Raw genomic sequence first — 20,490 nt, 5'->3', positions numbered from 1 at the left:
CAGTACATAGCGCACCCTGTGTGGGTTCCATAACATCTCAACTAAGTGAGAATCATTCAGCTCCACTGAATGAACTACAACAGTGGAGTCACAAAACCACATTCCCTTCTCAGCAAACAGCACCTTTACAAGCCACCATCTCTTGGGAATACATCTATGAACAAAGACGCAGTGTAGATGTAGAGAATGCCCCTTCCCCATGTGCTCACATGTCTAAATTCTTGGTCCCCAGTTGGTACAACTATTGGTAAAACTATTAAGGCCACTCCACGTAGTTAAAAGGGAGGTTTATCAAAAACCCAGGATAGCCAAAAGAATCCTGTACAATAAAACAACTTCTGGAGGCATCACGATCCCCGACCTCAAGCTCTACTATAGAGCTACCATAATAAAAACAGCTTGGTACTGGCATAAAAACCAACATGTGGACCAATGGAATCGAATTGAAGACCCTGACATTAACCGGCACACCTATGAACATATAATTTTTGACATAGAAGCCAAAAATGTACAATGGAATAGAGAAAGCATCTTCAACAAATGGTGCTGGCATAACTGGACGTCAATGTGTAGAAGGCTGCAAATAGATCCATATCTGTCACCATGCACGAAACTTAAGTCCAAGTGGATCAAAGACCTCAACATAAATCCAGTTACTCTGAACCTGATAGAAGAGAAAGTAGGAACTACTCTTGAACACATTGGCACTGGAGATCACTTTCTAAATATAACACCAGTAGCACAGACACTGAGAGAAACAATGAATCAATGGGACCTGTTGAAACGGAGAAGCTTTTGTAGAGCAAAGGACACAGTCAACAAGACAAAGTGACAGCCTACAGAATGGGAAAAGGTCTTCACCAACCACACATCTGACAGAGGGCTGAAATCCAGAATATATAAAGAACTCAAGAAATTAGACATCAAAATGCCCAACAGTCCAATTAAGAAATGGGCTATAGAACTAAATGGAGAATTCTCCACAGAGGAAGTTCAAATGGCTGAAAGACATTTAAGGAAATGCTCAATATCCCTAATTATCTGGGAAATGCAAATCAAAACCACTCTGAGATACCACCTTACACCTGTCAGAATGGCTAAGATCAAAAACACAGAAGACTGCTTATGCTGGAGAGGATGTGAAGCAAGGGGAACTCTCCTCCAGTGCTGGTGGGAATGCAAGCTTGTATAGCTACTTTGGAAATCAATATGGCGCTTCCTTAGACAATTGGGAATCCATCTCCCCCAAGACCCAGCTATAGCACTCTTGGGGATGCTCAATCACACCACAAGGGCATTTGCTCAGCTATGTTCATACCAGCATTGTTTGTAATAGCCAGAACCTGGAAACAACCTAGATGCCCTTCAACTGAAGAATGGATAAAGAAAATATGGTACATATACACAATGGAGTACTACTCAGCAGAGAAAAACAATGACATCATGAGGTTTGCAGGCAAATGGATGGATATAGAAAAAATCATCCTCAGTGAGGTAACCCAGACTCAGAAGGACAAACATGGTATGTACTCACTCATAGGAGGATATTGGATGTAAAACAAAGATGACTAGACTGCTACACAACTCCAGGGAGGCTACCTAGAAAAAGGGACCCTAGGAAAGACCCAGGGATCACCCAATGACAGAGAAATGGATGAGATCTACATGAACAACCTGGACAACAGTGGGAGTAATGAAGGGCAAGATTTGAGGGAAAGAAAGCTTAGGGGAGCAGGAGATCCCAGCTGGATCAAGAACAGAAAAGGAGAATGAGGAATAACAGACCATGATAAATGAAGACCACATGAGAACAGGAATAGGCAGAGTGCTCGAGAGGTCCCCAGAAATCCACAATGATATATCCTCTGTAGACTGCTGGCAATGGTCGAGAGAAAGCCTGATCTGACCTAGTCTGGTGATCAGATGACTAAACACCCTAACAGTCGTCTTGGAACTCTCATCCAATAACTGATGGAAGTGGATGCAGAGATCCTCAGCCAGGCCCCAGGTGGAGCTCCAGGTGTCTAACTGTCAAGAAAGAGGAGGGTCTGCAAGAGCTTGAATTGTTGAATCCAAGATTGCAAAAATCACAGGGACAAATAGCCAATCGAAAGAAAGCACATGAATTATGAACCAACGGCTGTGGAGCCCCTAGCTAGATCAGGCCCTCTGGATAAATGAGACAATTGAATAGCTTGATCTGTTTGGGAGATACCCAGGCTGTGGGAGCAGGATCTGTCCTTAGTGCATGAGCTGGCTGTTTGGAACCTTGGGCTTACACAGGGACACATGCTCAGCCTGGAAGGAGGGGACAGGACCTGCCTGTACTGAATCTACCAGGTTTAAATGAATCCCCAGGGGTGTCTTGGTCCTGGAGGACATAGGAATGGAGGGGAGGGGCTGGGGGAAGGGTGGGGGTGGGGGCGGGAGGGGGAAGGAAAGGGGAACCCATGGCTGATGTATAAAATTAAAACACATAATAAAAAAAAAAAATCAAAAAAAAAAAGGGAGGTTTATATTGTGGGGTAACTTAAAAATGAAGGGATAGGTTGTAAGGTCTGGCAAAGGTATGGCGCAGTCCTGCAGTGTTCTCTGGAGAACTCTGCTTGGTCCACCTCCAGCATCCAGGGTCCCAGAACCAAGAGAGACCTCTCCTCTCAATCCTGGGTCTTCCCCTTCCTCCCTCAGCCCAGCCTTGTGGGCGTGACCATTATTGAAGCCTCAATGGGGATTGGAACTTCCAGGCCAATGCTGGGATGGCTACCCACTACATACAACTATTTGGGAAGGATTAGGGGGTGTGGCCTTATTGTTGGAGGCATGTCACTGGAGGTGGGCTTTGAGGTTCCATAAGCCTATGCTATTCCTAGTTAGCTCTTTCCCTCTCTCAGCATTATGGTTGTGTCTCAAGTCGTAAGCTCTCAGCAACTGTTCCAATGCCAAATTTGCCTGCCTGCTGCCACACTCCTCACTATAATGGTCATGGACTCACCATCTGAAACTATAGGCCCCAAGTAACTTTTCTGTAAATTTCTTTGGTTTTAGTGTCTTCTTACAGCAAGGGAAGAGCAACTAAGCCAGGAGACAACACTCTGAAGCACAGTGAACAATGTACACAAACAATACACAAAAGGCTTGGAAGACAGGGAGAAAGCAAGCCCGGTCCCAGTGCCTGCAGTGTGTGTACAAAAGGTTAGATGCTGTGAAAGGAAGAAGTCATCCTCTAGAGATGAGAAGGCAATGTTAGTAAGAAGCTGAGCCCAGAGGTGAGCAGAGCTCAGTGAGGGAACAGTCCTGGAAAGGTTCAGTGGAGGACATGACTAAGAAATATACATTTTGATAGTCTCAATATTCAGAGTGTTTTTATCTAGATGGAAGAATTACAGTCTCATTTTGTACTTTTATAGTACAAAAGAAAAGTATTCTTTCTACTTGAAAAAAGGATGAAACTGGGCCATGAAGGAAAATTACAGGCTTTCTGATAAGGAACAATAAATGTAACAGACAAGAAAGCCCTATCCAAATACAAGAAAAACCAAACACTCGACCACAAACTTTGGGCCTACTCTCATGACTGCTGTGTACCAGACATTGTATTCTGCCCTATTCATGTGAGAACTCATTTCACAATTACAGAGCCTGAAAACAGTTACTGCTCAAGCTATGATGAGGAATAAAGGCCCAAATCCACTGCTGAGCCCAGAACTACTCCAAACTACCAAAGTCTAAATTACCCATGACTGGACACAAGGTATCCCCATCTCTACTTGCTATCTACAAGCAGCTGGAATCAACTGAAGCACATTCCAGATCATGGAAACCAAGTTCATTCTGTTAGTTTAAAAAACCTATGCCACTATTCAGGCCAGAATGCTGGGTTTCAACTTGCTCTAAAACCTACATACTAACTATAAAGGAGTACTCTATGCATGCCTTGGCTAACCCAGTCTCCTGCTGCACTGCTGGTTGACCCTGTAGTTCTCCAGAGCTGGCTTCCTCTCTATAATCAGGCTCAGTGATCCTTGCTGACCAGAGAGACTCTAAGAATGTATTAAGTTATTCTACAACCAAATTTCTAAAGACCTGTTGTTATAGCACCAACCAAAAAGTAATGGAAAATAGTTTTACACAAGTACATAAAAGGTAGAGAACGCAGTTATCGTTCAGATAACTACCGAGGCAGCACACTCGTATTTGAATAGTAAATATAAGAAACCTACAGTAAAAGTTTTAAAACTGGAAAACTTCCTTAACAACATAATCTGTATATAGTGCCATGCAGGATGATGTTATCAAATACAATGCCAGCTTAGGTTATAGAGAACCTTTTTCAAAACTAATGAGTTTATACAAGGGTTAGAAAAAGGTGGACCCTGCATTTCAACTGCTTGTTTATTCATTTAATATTTATTGAACACATTTTTATTGTGAAGTCCTCTTCTAAGCACTGAATATAAAAACATTAGGAAGAGAGATCATTAATGTTCTTTTGGATATTATTTCTATTATATCCACACAATCTTTAAAATGTTCATACAATTTGTTTCAATAATTCAGTCTCTGGGAATACAGATATGGACAAAAATCTTAAATATTAACAGAAATGTGTGCTCCAGGCATCAGTGGGGTATGCTACCCAAGTGATGTTCCTGCTGCTCCCTGCCTCAAGAACTGGCAGTGACTTGGGTCATGAAATAAATCAAAGAAAAGTGGGGTGGCTTCACATGCAGACAATAGTGCATACAGAAAGCTCATGGGTAAAATCATCTGTCTTCAATAAAGAAATGACAGCAATGTTCAGGGATGAGGATTTGTCTTTGGAGGCAGCAATGGTTAGATTTTCACACTGGTAAAATTCCAAACTTTTACAGCATTCACCAATTAGCTTTTAAATACACACAAGCAAATGGGCACATAAAAATGGTGGGTAGGGGAGTACAAAGTCAACTACAGCACAGACAGGTAAGGGCAGGAGAAGGTGTGGCAAATGATGGGGTCAAGCCCTGGCACAAATTCAGACATGTAATCAGAACAATATACATGACTGAATTCCCAGCCAGATGACCATACACCACATCTCTGGAGAAAGAGGTGAATCTGTTTGGGTCCCAAGCCAGCCTGGGACCCAAGACATCTGGTTGGTTTGCCGTTTTAAAATACTTAGGAATACTACCTAGATTATAAAATGCTGTCATTAAAGGGAACAGAGAAATAAAGGTCAGTGACTTGTTACTGTAAGCATCATGTAACTACAAGGACTTGAAGTCGGATACAAAAGAAAGCTCTCAACAGTTCTTTACTCCCAGACTAAAAGAATGTGCTTGCAAATGAAATCAACCACTTAATACCAAAAAAAAAAAAAAAAGGTCACATGTGAAAATATCTGTAGAACAGCACCAATAAACGATACAGACCACCATACAAAGGAGTGGCAACAGCCAAGAGTGGCCTGCAAGCTGAGACATATTATGGGGCACTGAGTAAACGTCCAGTTATGTAAGCCAGGGATGGTCTAATCGAAGCCTCTGTATGGGGTCACATTTCCAAGCATTTTTAAACATAAGAATAATCATATAAGGTAATAAAGTACAGACTTGTTTCTGGGGTTAGAGGAGGGCCCAAGGGCTACGAGGAAAAAACAGGAAACAGCCATGCCAGCTGGTCATACCCATGTATGTACATTAGAGTGTTGGTCAGCACCCCTGAAGAAATGTGCTGCCTGATCACATCCTGCAGCCTCCTTCCTCCTCCCTCTTTTCTCATCCTAGACACTAAGAACAGTTTAAAGATCCCAATAAAAAAAATGCATTATATAGCCATATATGGAAGACACAATGTCAGAAGTGTATAAAAGACCCAATTCTGTAACATTTGGGGGCTCTAGCTTGCTGACAGTCATCTGCTGGACAACTGTCAACAGAGGGAGAGGCCTTAGGGTCACATTTCTTGGACACAAAATCTGACTACATCTGAGCCAAAAAGATCTTTGGATTTCTCATGCAACAGGCATGGCATTTATTATACCTATGAACATTTCCGTAAGTGCAATTTTCCAGGGATATTTTAGATGCCTGTTTTGTTGTTTGTTGTGGTTTTTCCTGAGGGGTAGAGAGATAGAGCAAATTTTTCTAATCTTACATTCTCTGGATCAATGTTGACAATCTTTAGATTTTGCAACATCCCAGAAACTAAAGGTTTGAAGTAGAAGAGCACCACTTTGTTTCTAAGTGCAGAAGATGAAGGCTGCACATCTGTGGACTCTGACAAGAAATAATGCAAAAATGAAAACAAAATTAAGACAGTCATTTATTGCACTGTGATGAATATAATTTTTTCCATCTTTTGGTTAAATTATCATTTAAATAATGCAAATGGAGAAAACAGAGTCCCAGGAAACAGAATCACTGAAGTCGTGGCGAAAATTATAATTGAAAAATAAATCCTTCCCAAAGACCTTGAAAGTGCTTATCTCCCATATTTCAAGTAATTGATATACTATACTTAGCTTCCCAAATCACTGTATGGTATCACAAACCATATTAAGCATGTCAAGGAAAATGAAGGTAACATGTAAATAAGAGAAATACAAATTTCTAGCATTTTTTTTATTTAGAGTTATTTGCTCTACCGTCTTAACGAAACTGCCTAGTCATGAACATAACCACTGCGGTTAACTAGCACCACCATAGGAAGTGGGTTCTAGTAATAAGGCCATTGTACGCACAAAAGAAATGATGCCAAGGGGGCTCACAAAGAAGGACGACGGGCAGCAAACCAGGGTCAAATACCCTGTCAACTGGCATAAAGTGCACGGAGCAAGGAGATCCACACTGTTCAACCTCAACACGTGACTCTGCTGTGCACAGCTCTACGTGGCACAGCTCTATGATCCGGGCTGTATGAAATGGTGAGATGAAACTGGCAGTTCAAGTCACCCTGCGCTGCAGGGCGGGTTCTCAGCCAACTCGGACTTAGTGAGACACTGCCTCCAAGTTTAAAAGAGTAATAGAGGGCTGGAGATGCAGGTCAGTGGTAGAACGCTGAACCAGCATGTGTGAGGCCCTGAATTCAATCCTCAGCACTGCAATAATAATAGTTTACTATGCTGAAATTATCAAAGAAGCTCTGAGAAATTACAGATTGCTCCTCCATGTAAATGTGCCAATGTCAATACACAGGAAGTTATTCTAGCCATCATAAAGGCTGTCCCTCCTCCTGCTGAGATTACATCTGACACTGAAAACTTCTGCTATGTTGCTGGGGAAATGATTTCCAACAAGAACAATAAAAACTGGAATCTATCAGCTGAGTGTGTGTCCATCCTTCCACTAATGAACTGGGGGTGAGCTTGGATAACTCTTCTCTAATCACTAATTTTCTCATCTAGAAGATTTTAAAACTATATTCCTCAGGCCAAAGAAAACTATAATGTGATGGCATAGGACAAAAGGCAGAACCCAGTGCATAAAAATGTAACTTACAGAACCAGCATGACAGCCACAATGACATGTAACTGTTAACTGTAGCACTCAGGGGGCTGAGGCAGAAGGATGACAAATTTGTAGCCAGTCCAGGCCACATTGTAAGTTCCAGGGCAGCCTGAGCTACAAAGCAAGGCTATGATGTAAAATAATTTTTCAAGCATTTTTTAAATCCCTGGTGGCTACAGAGATAGCTGCTCTTCCAAAGAAGCTGAGTGTTTGACTTCCAGCACCCACACTGGCTCGCCACCTCCTATAACCTCAGCTCCAGGGGAACCAACTCCCTCTCTGGCCTCCCCAGGACCATACCTGTGGCACACACTCACACAGATAAATAGATAGATAAATAAAACCTAAGGAGTCTTTGGCCAATGAGGTGCCATGGGTAAAAGTGCTTTCCTCCAAAGCCTGACGACTTGAGTCAGATCTCAGAGCGTTACATGGTAGAAAGATAATTGACTTCTCTTTCCTTCAATCTCCACACTAGTGCTTACTATAAAGTGCATCCACACACGTCTGTACATACAATAAATAAAGGGGTGTGTGAGAGAGAGGGGGGGGGAGGGAGGGAGGGAGGGAGGGAGGGAGGGAGGGAGGGAGAATATATCCCAAGTTCTTTCTCTCTTTTGCTTCCAGGCCATGAATGATTGGCACTGCCTGCTATGCTCTCTATGCTCTCCTGGTATGGCATGCCTCCCTGGCACAGGGCAAAGCAACAGGGCCAACCAATAATGGATGGAAGCTTCTAGAACTGTGAGCCGCTATTGAATTTTCCTGGAGCTTGTGACATGGCTCAGCAGGTGAGTTCAATGGCCACTAAGCCTGAAGACTTGAGTGTTATCCCCTGGCCCCACAGGGTAGAAGGAGAGAATCAACCTCTGCAGGTTAAGTGATTTCCACAAGCGCACCACAGACAGACAGACACAAGTGATAAATGTAATTAATGCAATATAAAATTGAAACTATGTGTTTCCTATTTACTAACTGTATAAATGTCTGGACACACACTTGTTTACCCCAATATCAATCACATTTAATATCAATGACATTTAACTAATGGATTTAAGAAAATGGTAATTCTGAAAGATTCATGGGACTCTCGAGTGGAGCAGGAAATGTGACATTCTAAAGCACAACACTGGTCTTGCCATACTATGAGAAGCATTAATGAATTAAGTATACATCAACCTCAACAGGAAGCCATCCACATACACTTCCCTTGCTTTTCAGGTAGGGACCCTAGGCTGCTCCTGCAAAGCTCATGTGTTAACAGCCCCTTGCTGGTTGTACTACTGGGTAGTGTTGGAACCTTTAGGAAGTGAGGCCTGATGGAAGAAAGCATCTTTAAACAGATATTGGGACCCTGGCCCATTCCTCCCTCTCTCTCCCACCTCCATCAGTATACCACATACTCCTCTCCATGATGATTTAGCTTCACTATAGGCCCAGAAACAACAGAGGCCAGTAACCGTAAAATGAAACCTGTAAAATCATAAGCCAAAATAAATCTTTCCTTGGCTAAGTATTCTGTCACAGCAGTGGAAAGCTGACTGGCACACTTGATGGATATATCACTTCATTATCTTGACTGATACTTTTAGAAAGTGACTTGTTTTCCTTATATTAAGCAACAAAAACCCAGAGGGATTAAGCATTTGCATGAACATGATCTACTTTACAGCACTAAGTCACCTCACCCTAGACAGCTCCATTCCATCCAAGTGCTTCTTAGATGTAGATAAATACTTTACAAAAAGCAAAAAGCAAAAAATCCCAACAGACCCTGGCTGAGACTTATGGATGAGTAGGCTGTACAATGGATATTTGTGCATGTGTCCATAAAAGCACCAAGGGGCTCAGTACAATCAATGTGACCATACTATATACATTTCTCCTGTGTTTCCTGCCTCCGTAAGCTTCTGAGTCCTTATAACAGTAGCCGCTACTATTAAGTACCAAGTTGCATGACAAGCACTATGAATGGTTAATGCTGCACTAACAATGGTTTTATTAGTATTTTACATCATCCAGAGATGAAACGCCCCTTTACACATGTAAGCAAATTATCCATGGGTATCCTGAAAGCCTGTTGAGTTCACAGCTGAGGGGTATCGTGTCACCCATGCCCCTGCCTCCACTTGCAAGTACCTTCTTGTCTGTCTGAGTCTATACCGATTGTAAAGCAAACACACATTTCACTATGTGGCTCCCCTCTCCTTCCAAGCGAATCCTAGAGGTGTATCCTCCTCCCCATTATTGCCCCAGCAGTCTTTCAGTGAGCATAAGAACCCAAAGAGGGTAAATATACACTGGTCACATCCTCAGAACCCAGGCGTGAAGCCGGGACAAATGATGTGCTGGAAGGCACAAGACACAGACCTCGAGGTCACAGAGCCAAGGCGTGAGAAAGGTAAGTGTATTACAAGCACAGCCAGGGAAGACACAAAGCTCTCGAATTTTGATGACAATAATCAAGCAGAGCACCTCAGCCTAGAGGATTCAAGATAAGCAAAATACATGCTAAACTTGAGACGTTAGTTAACTAAAAGCTCTAAACTCTGAGCACAAACCAGCATGACACAAATATAAACAAGACCATGTAGGTTTGTGGTTTGGGGTGGGTGGTGGTACTAGGCAGGAGTAGGGGCGGAGAAAACGCCCATGATGCTGCTGTTCTGAAGCTCTCTGCCTGGGGCAGCTGGCCTGGTTTCTCCATGACTCAGTACAAAGTCCGTTTTCTGGGATCCCAGAAGAAGAAGTGAAAAGCAGCTTTTCCTGCCACCTTTAGACCTTCCCTTTATCCGTATCCCTGAAGCACCCAAAGATGCAGCTGCTGCTACTCTCCTATCAGCCATACCCAGGGATAGAGGCCAAGAGGAAGGAAGTGGTCTAAGAGTTCTGCAGAGCTGAGGGGCCCTCCACACCCAGCTGCTTGGTGATGATGTCACCAGTAACCAACTCACTTAGTAACTGGAAGCTGAGGGACCCCATAGCCTACTGAGATTCCCCTCAAGTGGCTGCTGGGCCCTGACACTCCATCACACCACCCAGTAGAAAAGGCTCCGAAGCACTGACCAACTTCCAGAAGTAAATGCCACAGAAGCACACACCAGCAGCTTGGGAGCAAGCTGCATTCCAGCAGGCATAGCACAGATCTGCTGCTTGGCCTGGAAAGGCTTCTATACAAATCCTGCTACTCCACTTCTGCTGAAACGTTGGGTATCCTGATCACAACCAGTCTGTAAACAGCCTCTGAGAGGGGCTGCCCTCTTCATACAGGGCATTGCCACACCAGGCTATACCACTTGCCTAATCACCATCAAACAGTCTCTGAGCTCTAAGTGGAAAAACACCAAAACACAGGACTGATGTACAAAATAAAGGGTGCTGAGGATAATTCCCTACCACCTTTACCACAGCACTCAAGTTGACACAGCCCAGCAGATTTCAGCAGGTCAAGGGAAAGAGGAGAATGCCACATTCCCATGAGCTATCAGTGAAAGTGTGCCTCAGGCCTGGGCAGCGTCAGCTCCTCTCACCAGAGACAGGACCTGGTCTCGACATCCTCGTCTGTGTGCTGGAATGTCTAATGGGCTTTCACTAATACTAAAGCTGATGCTGCACTCACATCTGGACAGATGTTCTCCCCATCTCCTTCAAGGATGGAGAGAATGTGATTGCCCCCTTGGTTATTCCAAACGGCAGAGAAAGGAGGGGGCTGAAGTCTCCCCAAATGGTATGGGGAGGAAGATTCCGAGTAAGAGCAAACCTCAGACCACAGGGCCCAGAGGTTGGTAACTTTATCTACCATCTAACACAGTATATCAATCCTAGACAAATTAGGAAATCCAAGAAAAGGGAAGTATGTTTTAAAGACAGGAGATGGGTTTTTGGTTTTTGGTTTTTGTTGTTGTTTGGTTTTTCGAGACAGGGTTTCTCTGTGTAGTTTTGGAGCCTGTCCTGGATCTCGCTCTGTAGACCAGGCTGGCCTCGAACTCACAGAGATCCACCTGGCTCTGCCTCCCGAGTGCTGGGATTAATGGCATGTGCCAACACCGCCCAGCGAGTTTTTGAGTCTTAACCAACCACTCAATATATCCTGTCTTACCAGAGAACAACTACATCATGTTGGGTCTCCCAAAATAAATATAGGCAATAGCAAATTTTGGAATATACTTATAATCTGTTTTATAATCTCAAAGTGCTCATGTTCAAGTGTTGTATAATTATGTATGAACTCTGGGCACACAACTGTGAGTAACTTGCTCTAGGCCACACAGCTATCATTCAGCATTCACTTCTTAATTCCAGAAATAGAACAAGTGATACAGTGCTCAGGAAAACAGTAACCCCTTGCCAGGCACAGCGGCACACACCTGCAATCCCAGCACTGAACAGCCACGGCAGGAAAGGTTTGAGTTCAAAGGTCTGCCTGAGCCACACAGTGAGACCCTATCTCAAAATAAGAAGGGAGAGGAAAGGGAGGGGAAGGAAGGAGGGAAGGGGAGGAGTAAGAGGCAGAGGAGAGGGAAAGGCAGGGAGATAGGTAAGGGAGAAGAGGGGACAAGAAAACCCCAATAGAAAGGAAATGGAGAAGGAAAATTGACACTTGCAAGCCTATTCATAAATATGTACCTTAGTATAAATACACAACAAATACTAAAGCCATATTTTTTAAATGTTAATGTTAGATACTACAGACAGGGCTGTCCGTCCAGATATCCTCCCGGATTAAAAGGTAGTAAGTGTGAACAATACCATCTCACTCAATAATAGCACATTAACCACAAGGCCACTGGCACCTCTTTCCAGAATGCAACCAATATTTGCTATAATTACTGCTACACTAAGCCAACATCTGCACTCCCTCCAAATTGCTACAACATCCAGGACTCAGCCAGGGCCCACATTGCCCTCTAGTGGCACAGCAGAGAATGCCTTCCTGAACAGGAGGCTCAAATTCTCCCCTGCTTCCTCAGATCAAAGACAGTCAAGGGCCGTTATTGTCTGAATCTGAATATCCCCTACAGGCTCCCTTGTTCCAATACTTGGTCTCCAACTTGTGGTGGCTGGGAAGGTTATGGTCTCTAACTTGTGGTGGCTGGGAAGGTTATGGGACCTTAAGATGTGAAACCCTGCAGGAGGAAATGTCACTGAGGACAGACTCTGAGTTCTATCGCCTATTCTATTTCTTGTGTGGAGATAAGCTGCCATCACTCTGCTTCTGGACCAGCAGGCCAGCCTCACCCTTCTGATGATGTCTTCTGCCTGCCCTAAAGGGCACGAACCCCTCCAGCTCTGTAAGCCACAATTAACTCTCTCTTCCCTAACTTGCTTTTTGCTGAGGTATTTTATCACAACACAAAACTAATTAATATAGGTAAATAATTTAGATAATATATTTTAACAGAAATTCTCAATATACTTCTAACTCCACCGCCACAATAAACATTTTTGTTAATTTTAAAAACAGAATAAGCTTTTTAGAATTTAACCTGATGGAGCTGTTGAACCCAGTGGCTTGTTTCTGGCACCTGCTGTGAAGTAAGCAGGATTCTGAGAGAGTCCTGGGAACAGTGAGATTTCGTTCAGAAACATCACAATACAATTTCCACTGCTGGTAAGGCATCCTCCGTAACACTTACTTTTGCAATGGATTGTGGGTACTTTGAGTCCCCATGAGTGACTGCAGCAGGCCATCACCTTATGGGTTGTGCCCCCTTTCAGGGTCATTCACCAGATACCCAACATTATTAGATGTTTGCATTACAACTCATAACAGTAGCAAAATTACAGTTAATGGAATAGCAACAAGAATAATTTTGGTCACCACAACATGAGGATCTGTATTATAGGGAGGGTCTCGGCATTAGGAAGGTTGAGAACCACTGGAATAAGGCTTTAATTTGTTTTCCTTGAAGATGGATTTATTTTTAGTTTATGGGTTCGAGTAAGATTTGCCTGCATGTTTGTGCTCCGTATGCATCGCTGGTGCTTGTGGAGGGCCTAAGAGGGTGTTAGATCTCTTGAGCAACCATGTGGGTGCTGGGAACCTGGACCCTCTAGAAGAGCAGCTGACCTCTTGACCATCTCTTCAATCCAGAAGCAGAATTCATAAGTTAGTACAACAAGGCTGAAGAGTTCTTGATGGACTCGGGCACAAAAACAACTCATTACAAACAACTCACATCTACATGTGAAAATCCCGCTATTCCTAAAACCTTTTATCCACTACAGGGATGGAAAGTTTCCATCTCTGGGGAGAAGAACACCATGCCTCCCCTCAATGAGCTGAGAATCATGCGGACTCATCTGCTCTCCTAAGTACAGAAACTCATGTCTGCGGAGATGCCCAAGAGACACAAACTCCACACAACATGCACCATGCTTTTAACACTCTGTTCCTTTGTGGCTGCTGTAGTCTTGAACCTGTTTTTGAGAAGAAGATAATGACTCACAAATTATTCCAGAAGAGGAATACTCTGGAATGTGGGTCAGGCCCTGCCTGGCAAAGAAAGCATTTCCCTTTCTTTCTTTCTTCCTTCCTTCCTTCCTTCCTTCCTTCCTTTCTTCCTTTCTTCCTTTCTTCCTTTCTTCCTTTCTCTCTCTCTCTCTCCCTCCTCCCTCCCTCCTTCTCTCCCTCCCTCCTCCCTCCCTCCCTTTTTTATTGTTTTGTTTCCTTTTCCACAAACCCATGACCAACGGTGAGCATAAAAATCAAAGAGACTTAATAAGTTACCTAAAGTGTTTGCTCTGAAAATGTGCTAAATGTACGTACCTCAGTATTACTTTGCATCTAACACAAGCTGCATATGTGAGGGGCATTTTTCATTATAAAAATATTTCTATTTCTCTGAAGACTGAGTAAAAAAGGCAGTCTTTGAAAATTTTATACTTATCCCGCAGTTCACTAACAAAACAATCTTTTGATAGGAAAAATAAAAAAATTATAATTATTAAGGCTTTTCAAAGACCATGTCTGTATATAGCCATGTGCTGCCCTCTGCTGCGCTACAGACTAAATTACACCCCCAAAGTAAAGCACTAGCTTGACTTTATATAGATTCTTGTGACAAGCAAATATACTAGAACTAAAATGTAAACAAGATGACCAAAGGTAAAGAAAAGATTTTTCCCATCAATAGTTCAAGGTAGACCCAACCCAATGTATATTTTATTATAATAACAGTATCTTGGTCCCAAAACAGAAAGATTAGTAATGCACATGCTTTTTTTCATAGGACATACAGCATAGTAGAGACATTGTCAGAATTTACTGAATGAGAAGAAAGGACAAAAGGAAGAAAAGTAGTATTAACTACCTCTTGGTGATCTTTGTTTTGGTTTGCCCAGAAAATTTTATGATAAAGCGTCTCCATTGAATTGCTGGAATCAGTTCGGTCAAAACAATGACGATCCAAGACTTCCAGTGTGTGCAAAACCCGACTAATAGTCACCCCTAAATGCAGAAATTAAGGAAGCAATTAGAGAAGCCAGGCTATCAGAGTATAAAAAAAATAAAATGAAATAACACCATTACACAAGGGAAAGAACTTTGTAACTCTCAGCATATACAATCACGGAACTGCAAGAACGAAAGCATGGAAAGCCAGGAGCTGACGATGTAAAGCTCCCTCGCTCACTGACGTCCCTACAAGCATGAGAAAGAAAGCCTGAAGCCGAACACTCCTGAAGCCATCACTCTCCCGTGGCGTGCTCTACCTGCTGTCGACTCTTGACACTTGTCAAAAGACCACCGAACTTCTACCGCACGGCCTCTCTGTTTTATTTGCTGTTCCACCTCATAAATCCTTGCCCGGACCTGGAAGGTAAACACTTCACATTAACCTCTACTTGGAAACTCTCAATGGTTGCCTAAATCATGTCAAGTTTTCTATGTGAGTAGCTCATCCTCTGGTGAGGGACAATCGTTACTATATCACAGGACACGTAAATTCCTGCATGAGCCATGCATTTTTTGCTTTACAAGTGATGATTTGATCCAATAATAAATGCTGATAAAAACAAATGCCTGTGGAAAATGTAGCAAGTGAAATTTCTTTACAGCATATAAGGCAAGGCAGAGTTGGGGTATCTTTGAGCCACTGGTCTAAGCAGGAAATGAATGAGTAGTGCCCCAGTAACTTAAGGAAACAACTTAGCGAAAGGCAAGTGTCTTGTGTTATGTATTAGTCATAACCCCAAAGCTGAAGCTGCCTAAGTCTTGAAGCAAATAATGCAGCACAAATAACATACAGCAACTCCTAAACATCACAAACTATTATTCCAGGGCTCACTGTCAGGATCAGAATCACCCGAACTCCCGGGATGGCAGCTGCCTGGGTAACAGAACACTTTATGAACATCTGTGTTTCAAAAAAGTGGGGAAAGGTCCAAAAACTATCACCTGGAGTCATGGCAGAGCTGGGACAGGTGTCAAGACAAGGCATGGCCCAACATGCCCAGGTGCTTCTGGGAAATGAAAACATTCATAAAAGCAATGAAGCAAATGTCTACCTGCTGATTGAAAGCCGTATTCCCACCCGGCATGGGGAGGCTGGAAGGGGCAACCTGCAGCAGATCCAGGGGAGAGCCTGGGTTTGCGATCTTGTTCTCATTTGTGGAATAATTCCACACCAAGGCACTTGGGCAACACAGAGTGACAGTCTAGAAATAAAGCAGGAATATTCCAGACATTGAGGAGGGAGAAAAGTATTAACAGCAACTTCAATCAAAAAAAACAAAACAAAACAAAAACAATGGCAGGCTTCCTACAGATGATCTTAAGATACAAATGTCTTTTCCCATTCTCAGCTACCCAAGGGGTAAGACAGGACTTAGAGTCATCAGCACAGCTACCAAGAAATTCGTGACACTGATTAGCTAATACTCCAACACAGGAAATGTAGGAAGCTAAGTAAAATACAATATTTGTCACTTCAAAATGGTTTTTTATAGTTAAACAAAAAGAAATACAATTAGGGTATTAAGTGCTAAGATTACAATTTTTTATTATTTTTTTAAAACTCTTAAATACTGTGTCTTAAAGCTTCAAAATTACTCAGCAGATGTACCACAATACAGGAATTATCCAACTTTTTCTATAAAAATCTGGACAACAAATATTTTCAGCTTTGCAGGCCACCTACAGTTTCTGTCACGTATTTTCTTTTGGTTGTTTTAGTTACACAGTAAAAACGTGAAGCCTATTCTTGGCTCATAGGCTAGATCTGGTCTGGAGAATAACTCCCCCACCCCTACTCTAAACTTTTATGGACACTTTTTTGAAACTCAGCCAGCTTGTAAGAAGCAGGCCCTACAATCATCACAGCTACTCCATGAGTCAAGTGTTGCTGGCTTATCCTTATCTCAAAAATGCCAATCAAAAAATAAATGAATGATGGTTCCTGTATCTCAAGGCTGGTTCTGAAAACCAAATGGTTTAATATGTCACCACTTAACACAGTGATTGAAACCAAACAATACAATATGAAAGACTTTTTGTTTTGTTTTGTTTTTTGAGACAGGGTTTCTCTGTGTAGCTTTGTGCCTTTCCTGGAACTCACTCTGTATCTCAGGTTGGCCTCGAATTCACAGAGATCCACCTGCCTCTGCCTCCTAAGTACTGGGAATAAAGGCGTGCACCGCCCACCACCCAATGAAAGCCATTTTAGAAAGGATAAAACTATGAACAGTAGTTCTGTTACTCTTGTCTGTTTCTAGACTATAATTCCCTGTTGCTCTCTCCCTGCATACCCAACTCTCCTATTCTCTTTGATGAACTCCCCCATCAGCTCTCAATCACATGTGCCTTTCAGGTAGTCATTTTTCAATATGAGCTCTGTGGGCAGCCTCAATCTATCTCAGGTCTGCCCTAGTCTTCAGAACTAGAAATGTAGCCATTTCTTGAGTGTATCCACTTACGGGTTCTCCCCCCACCCCCCGCCCCCAGAGCTGAGGACCGAACCCACGGCCTTGCGCTTGCTAGGCAAGCACTCTGCCACTGAGCTAAATCCCCAACCCCAACTTAGGGGTTCTACAAGGAAAAAAAACAATCCTGGCGTCTTTTGGCATTTGTGAGGTACTAGTTCCCAGGCCCTTCTCAGATATCCAAATCCACCGATGTTCAATCGCCTATCTAAAATTGCATAGTATTTGCACATAATCTGTGCAATCCCATGCATACTTCAAATCATCTCTACATTGCATAAGCAGCATGTGAAGAGCCGTCACACTATGTTAGTTTGGAAATAAGACATAATGTCTGTGCATGCTCAGTACAGGTTTTGTTTTTTCCTGAGTTTTTTCAATCTACTGATAGTTGACTCTTCTGATGTGAGCTCAAGCATACAACACTTAGATACCTCCAAATGTATTTCTTTGCCCTACCTCCCTCTTTCTGAGCTGTACTCTCCCACCAACTTCTTTCATTCTCTGGCCAAAACAACTCATTAATATACAATTAACAGTGTCACTTCACTGATATAAAACTATCTAAAGACACCTGAGCCTTAGGCCCAGAGGTTCTTCCACTCACTGACCCCACCAGACTCTACCTGCACACAGGTGACTGACGTTTTTGCTCTGCTACCCCCTGCCCCCCACCCAGGAAACCTCTTTCCACTGAAACTACAAAACACCTACAAAAGTTGCCTGGGAAAGCCTCCCTGGCTTTCAAGCTGAACAAGAAGTTCCCTTTTGAACTACCACAGCCCTTTGGGTATCTCTTCAGTAACACTTAGCATATGATATACAAACTACATTTATAACTCTTTCTTCTCATCAGGACAGTGAACGCCATGGAGACCATGTTTTCCAAAACACCCTGATTCCAGAAACCCTTGCTAAAGAGCAAGACACACTAAGAACTCAAGAAACAGAAACTGAACACTAAGGTGGCATTTCTGGGGACTGTTCTCATGGCTAACTGAAGGACCCAGAACCAGCATACTGCTGTATTCAAGGACAGCACAAGGAACAAACAATGCCTGACTCTAAGGAAACCCAGAGGATGGCTGACTTTAACTATGGGTTCTCCTCGAAGAAAATGCAATTGAACTGCTTAACCATCCTAAAAATAGGCAGCAAAAAGCCAGATGTGTCAGCACTCACCTGGAATCAGGGCATTCAGGAGCCTGAGGACTGCTCTAAGTTTCAGCCCAACCTAGCCTATAGGGGAGACCCTGTCAGTGGCCTGTCTCTAATTCAACAAAAACACCACAAAGGACAATCACAATAATTGTCTTCTGCGTAGATATGACAAATCTCTCAGTCTGATCTAACAAACAGTAATAGATCATAAACTTCTAATAAACATTACCAGGTCCTTCCCACAATGAATTTTAAAATAGAATACAGACCGTTAATGGACTTACCTGCAACATACAACTAAGTCCATAAACCAAGGGGCCATGCTGTGCACAGGAAAGGAAATCCGAGAAGGCCAGTTGCATGGGGCTCATACCAGGGCCAGGGGTGCCAGGACTGGGGGTTCCGATGCTCGTGTTGTTTGCTCCGATTATCATGTGGGGTGAGTGAGCAGCAAGGAGGTTGGGGCTATCACTCAGTAGCAAGGAAAGACGCCGGGCACAAAAGTATGCTAGCCGACGAGACAGGTAGGCTGACTGAACAAACTCGTCTGAATACTGAGAGAGGCAGAAGGACAGCAGGAGTCAGTCGTGCTTTATGCTTCAAAACAACTATTTCAATCTGACGCTCCTCACCAGGGAAGAAAGGCACAAATACAATATAGGCCAATGTTATCCAGCAATAACATAAAGTAAGCCACATATCTAGTCTTGAATTTTTCCAGTAAACCATTAAGAAAATAAAACAGTGATTCAAGAAATAGTCCAGCAGTTACAGAATGCTGACTGCATGGTTCTCAGCACCCCTACATCAGGAGGCTCACAACTACTTCTAACTCCAGATCCAAGGGATCAAAGCCCTCTGTCCTCTGTAGGCACCTGCATGCATGCAATGCACATTAGCTCACGCAGGCACACACATACGCACATAAATAAAAAAAATAAACCTTTAAAAAAGGAAAGTAAAAGTCAAAAAGAATAACATGTTGTATTTAGCCCAACTATTTCCAAATCACTTTAACAAGTAATTGATGTAAAATGTATTCAGGGTATACATTTTTACATGAAGTCTGAAATCTGGTGTGCGCTTTCTACTTACAACGTATCTCAGTTCAGGGTGGTGACTTTCCTAGAGCTCAAAACCCATCTGGTGAGGGGCCAAACAACAAAGTCAAGCACAGACATGGCAGGGGCTAACAGAGAAGGTACACGAGACTCTCTAGTGTGCAGCTCCAGGTATGAGTGACATGAGAAAGTGGCCAATGATGCCCTTTCAATTCATTCCAATTATCCATATCTCTATGTACTACTTTTCCAAGAAAAAAAGTAAATCTCATTCAAACAGCCATTATTTGACATTATTTAACAAATCAGTCTTAACCCAACCTACACAAAAGCGACCACAGGAATGCAGGTGATGCTCTCTGTCCCACAGGAATCGGTGAACAGAGGCAACACTTGCAGGCTGTGTTGCTCAGATACAGGAGAAAACCAATATGAAATGACCTTTGGATTAAAAACAAAAAACAAAAACAGAACTATGGACACGCGCACAATACAAATGCTCCCGGGGCATTTAAGACGATTCTTTTCCCTTTCCACCTCTCCTGACATAGTCATTCTTACCAGACTCAGCAAGTAGGTAGAGGTGAGACGAGCCGTACCTGCAGCATCAGGGGCAAAAGGAGCTTGAGAAGGTTGTCGTCCACTGGTCTGATCTTTTCTAAGACGTCCAGGATCCATGTCAAATACTCGTGCTTTTCCAACATTCCTTCCTTAAATAAAGAAAAAGCACACTGCTACTGTCAAAGAAAACCTAAGTTTTTAAAATATGCTTACATGTAAATTCAATCCTGTGTGACTGTCACAGTAGGAGTATCACAAGCCACAGTCCAAAACCAAAACCAAAACCAAATAAAGGC

General features: G+C 42.9%; 1 protein-coding gene across 11 annotated transcripts in view; it reads right to left on the bottom strand.

Moving 5' to 3' along the window:
- The window catches only part of Med12l (mediator complex subunit 12L), a 340,622-nt gene that overhangs the window by 246,715 nt on the left and 73,417 nt on the right, over positions 1-20,490 (bottom strand). For all 11 annotated transcript variants that reach the window (XM_036191125.1, XM_036191135.1, XM_036191130.1 and 8 more), the window contains 5 exons: positions 20,233-20,343; positions 18,857-19,126; positions 15,999-16,148; positions 15,204-15,303; positions 14,804-14,940 (listed from right to left, as the gene is read on the bottom strand). In XM_036191125.1, coding sequence (XP_036047018.1) covers positions 14,804-14,940; positions 15,204-15,303; positions 15,999-16,148; positions 18,857-19,126; positions 20,233-20,343 — 768 coding nt within the window. The remainder of the gene's footprint in view (positions 1-14,803; positions 14,941-15,203; positions 15,304-15,998; positions 16,149-18,856; positions 19,127-20,232; positions 20,344-20,490) is intronic.

This window comes from Onychomys torridus, chromosome 6, assembly GCF_903995425.1.
Source record: "Onychomys torridus chromosome 6, mOncTor1.1, whole genome shotgun sequence".
Lineage (NCBI taxonomy): Eukaryota > Metazoa > Chordata > Mammalia > Rodentia > Cricetidae > Onychomys > Onychomys torridus.
This window is presented reverse-complemented; position numbering and strand designations above follow the sequence as displayed.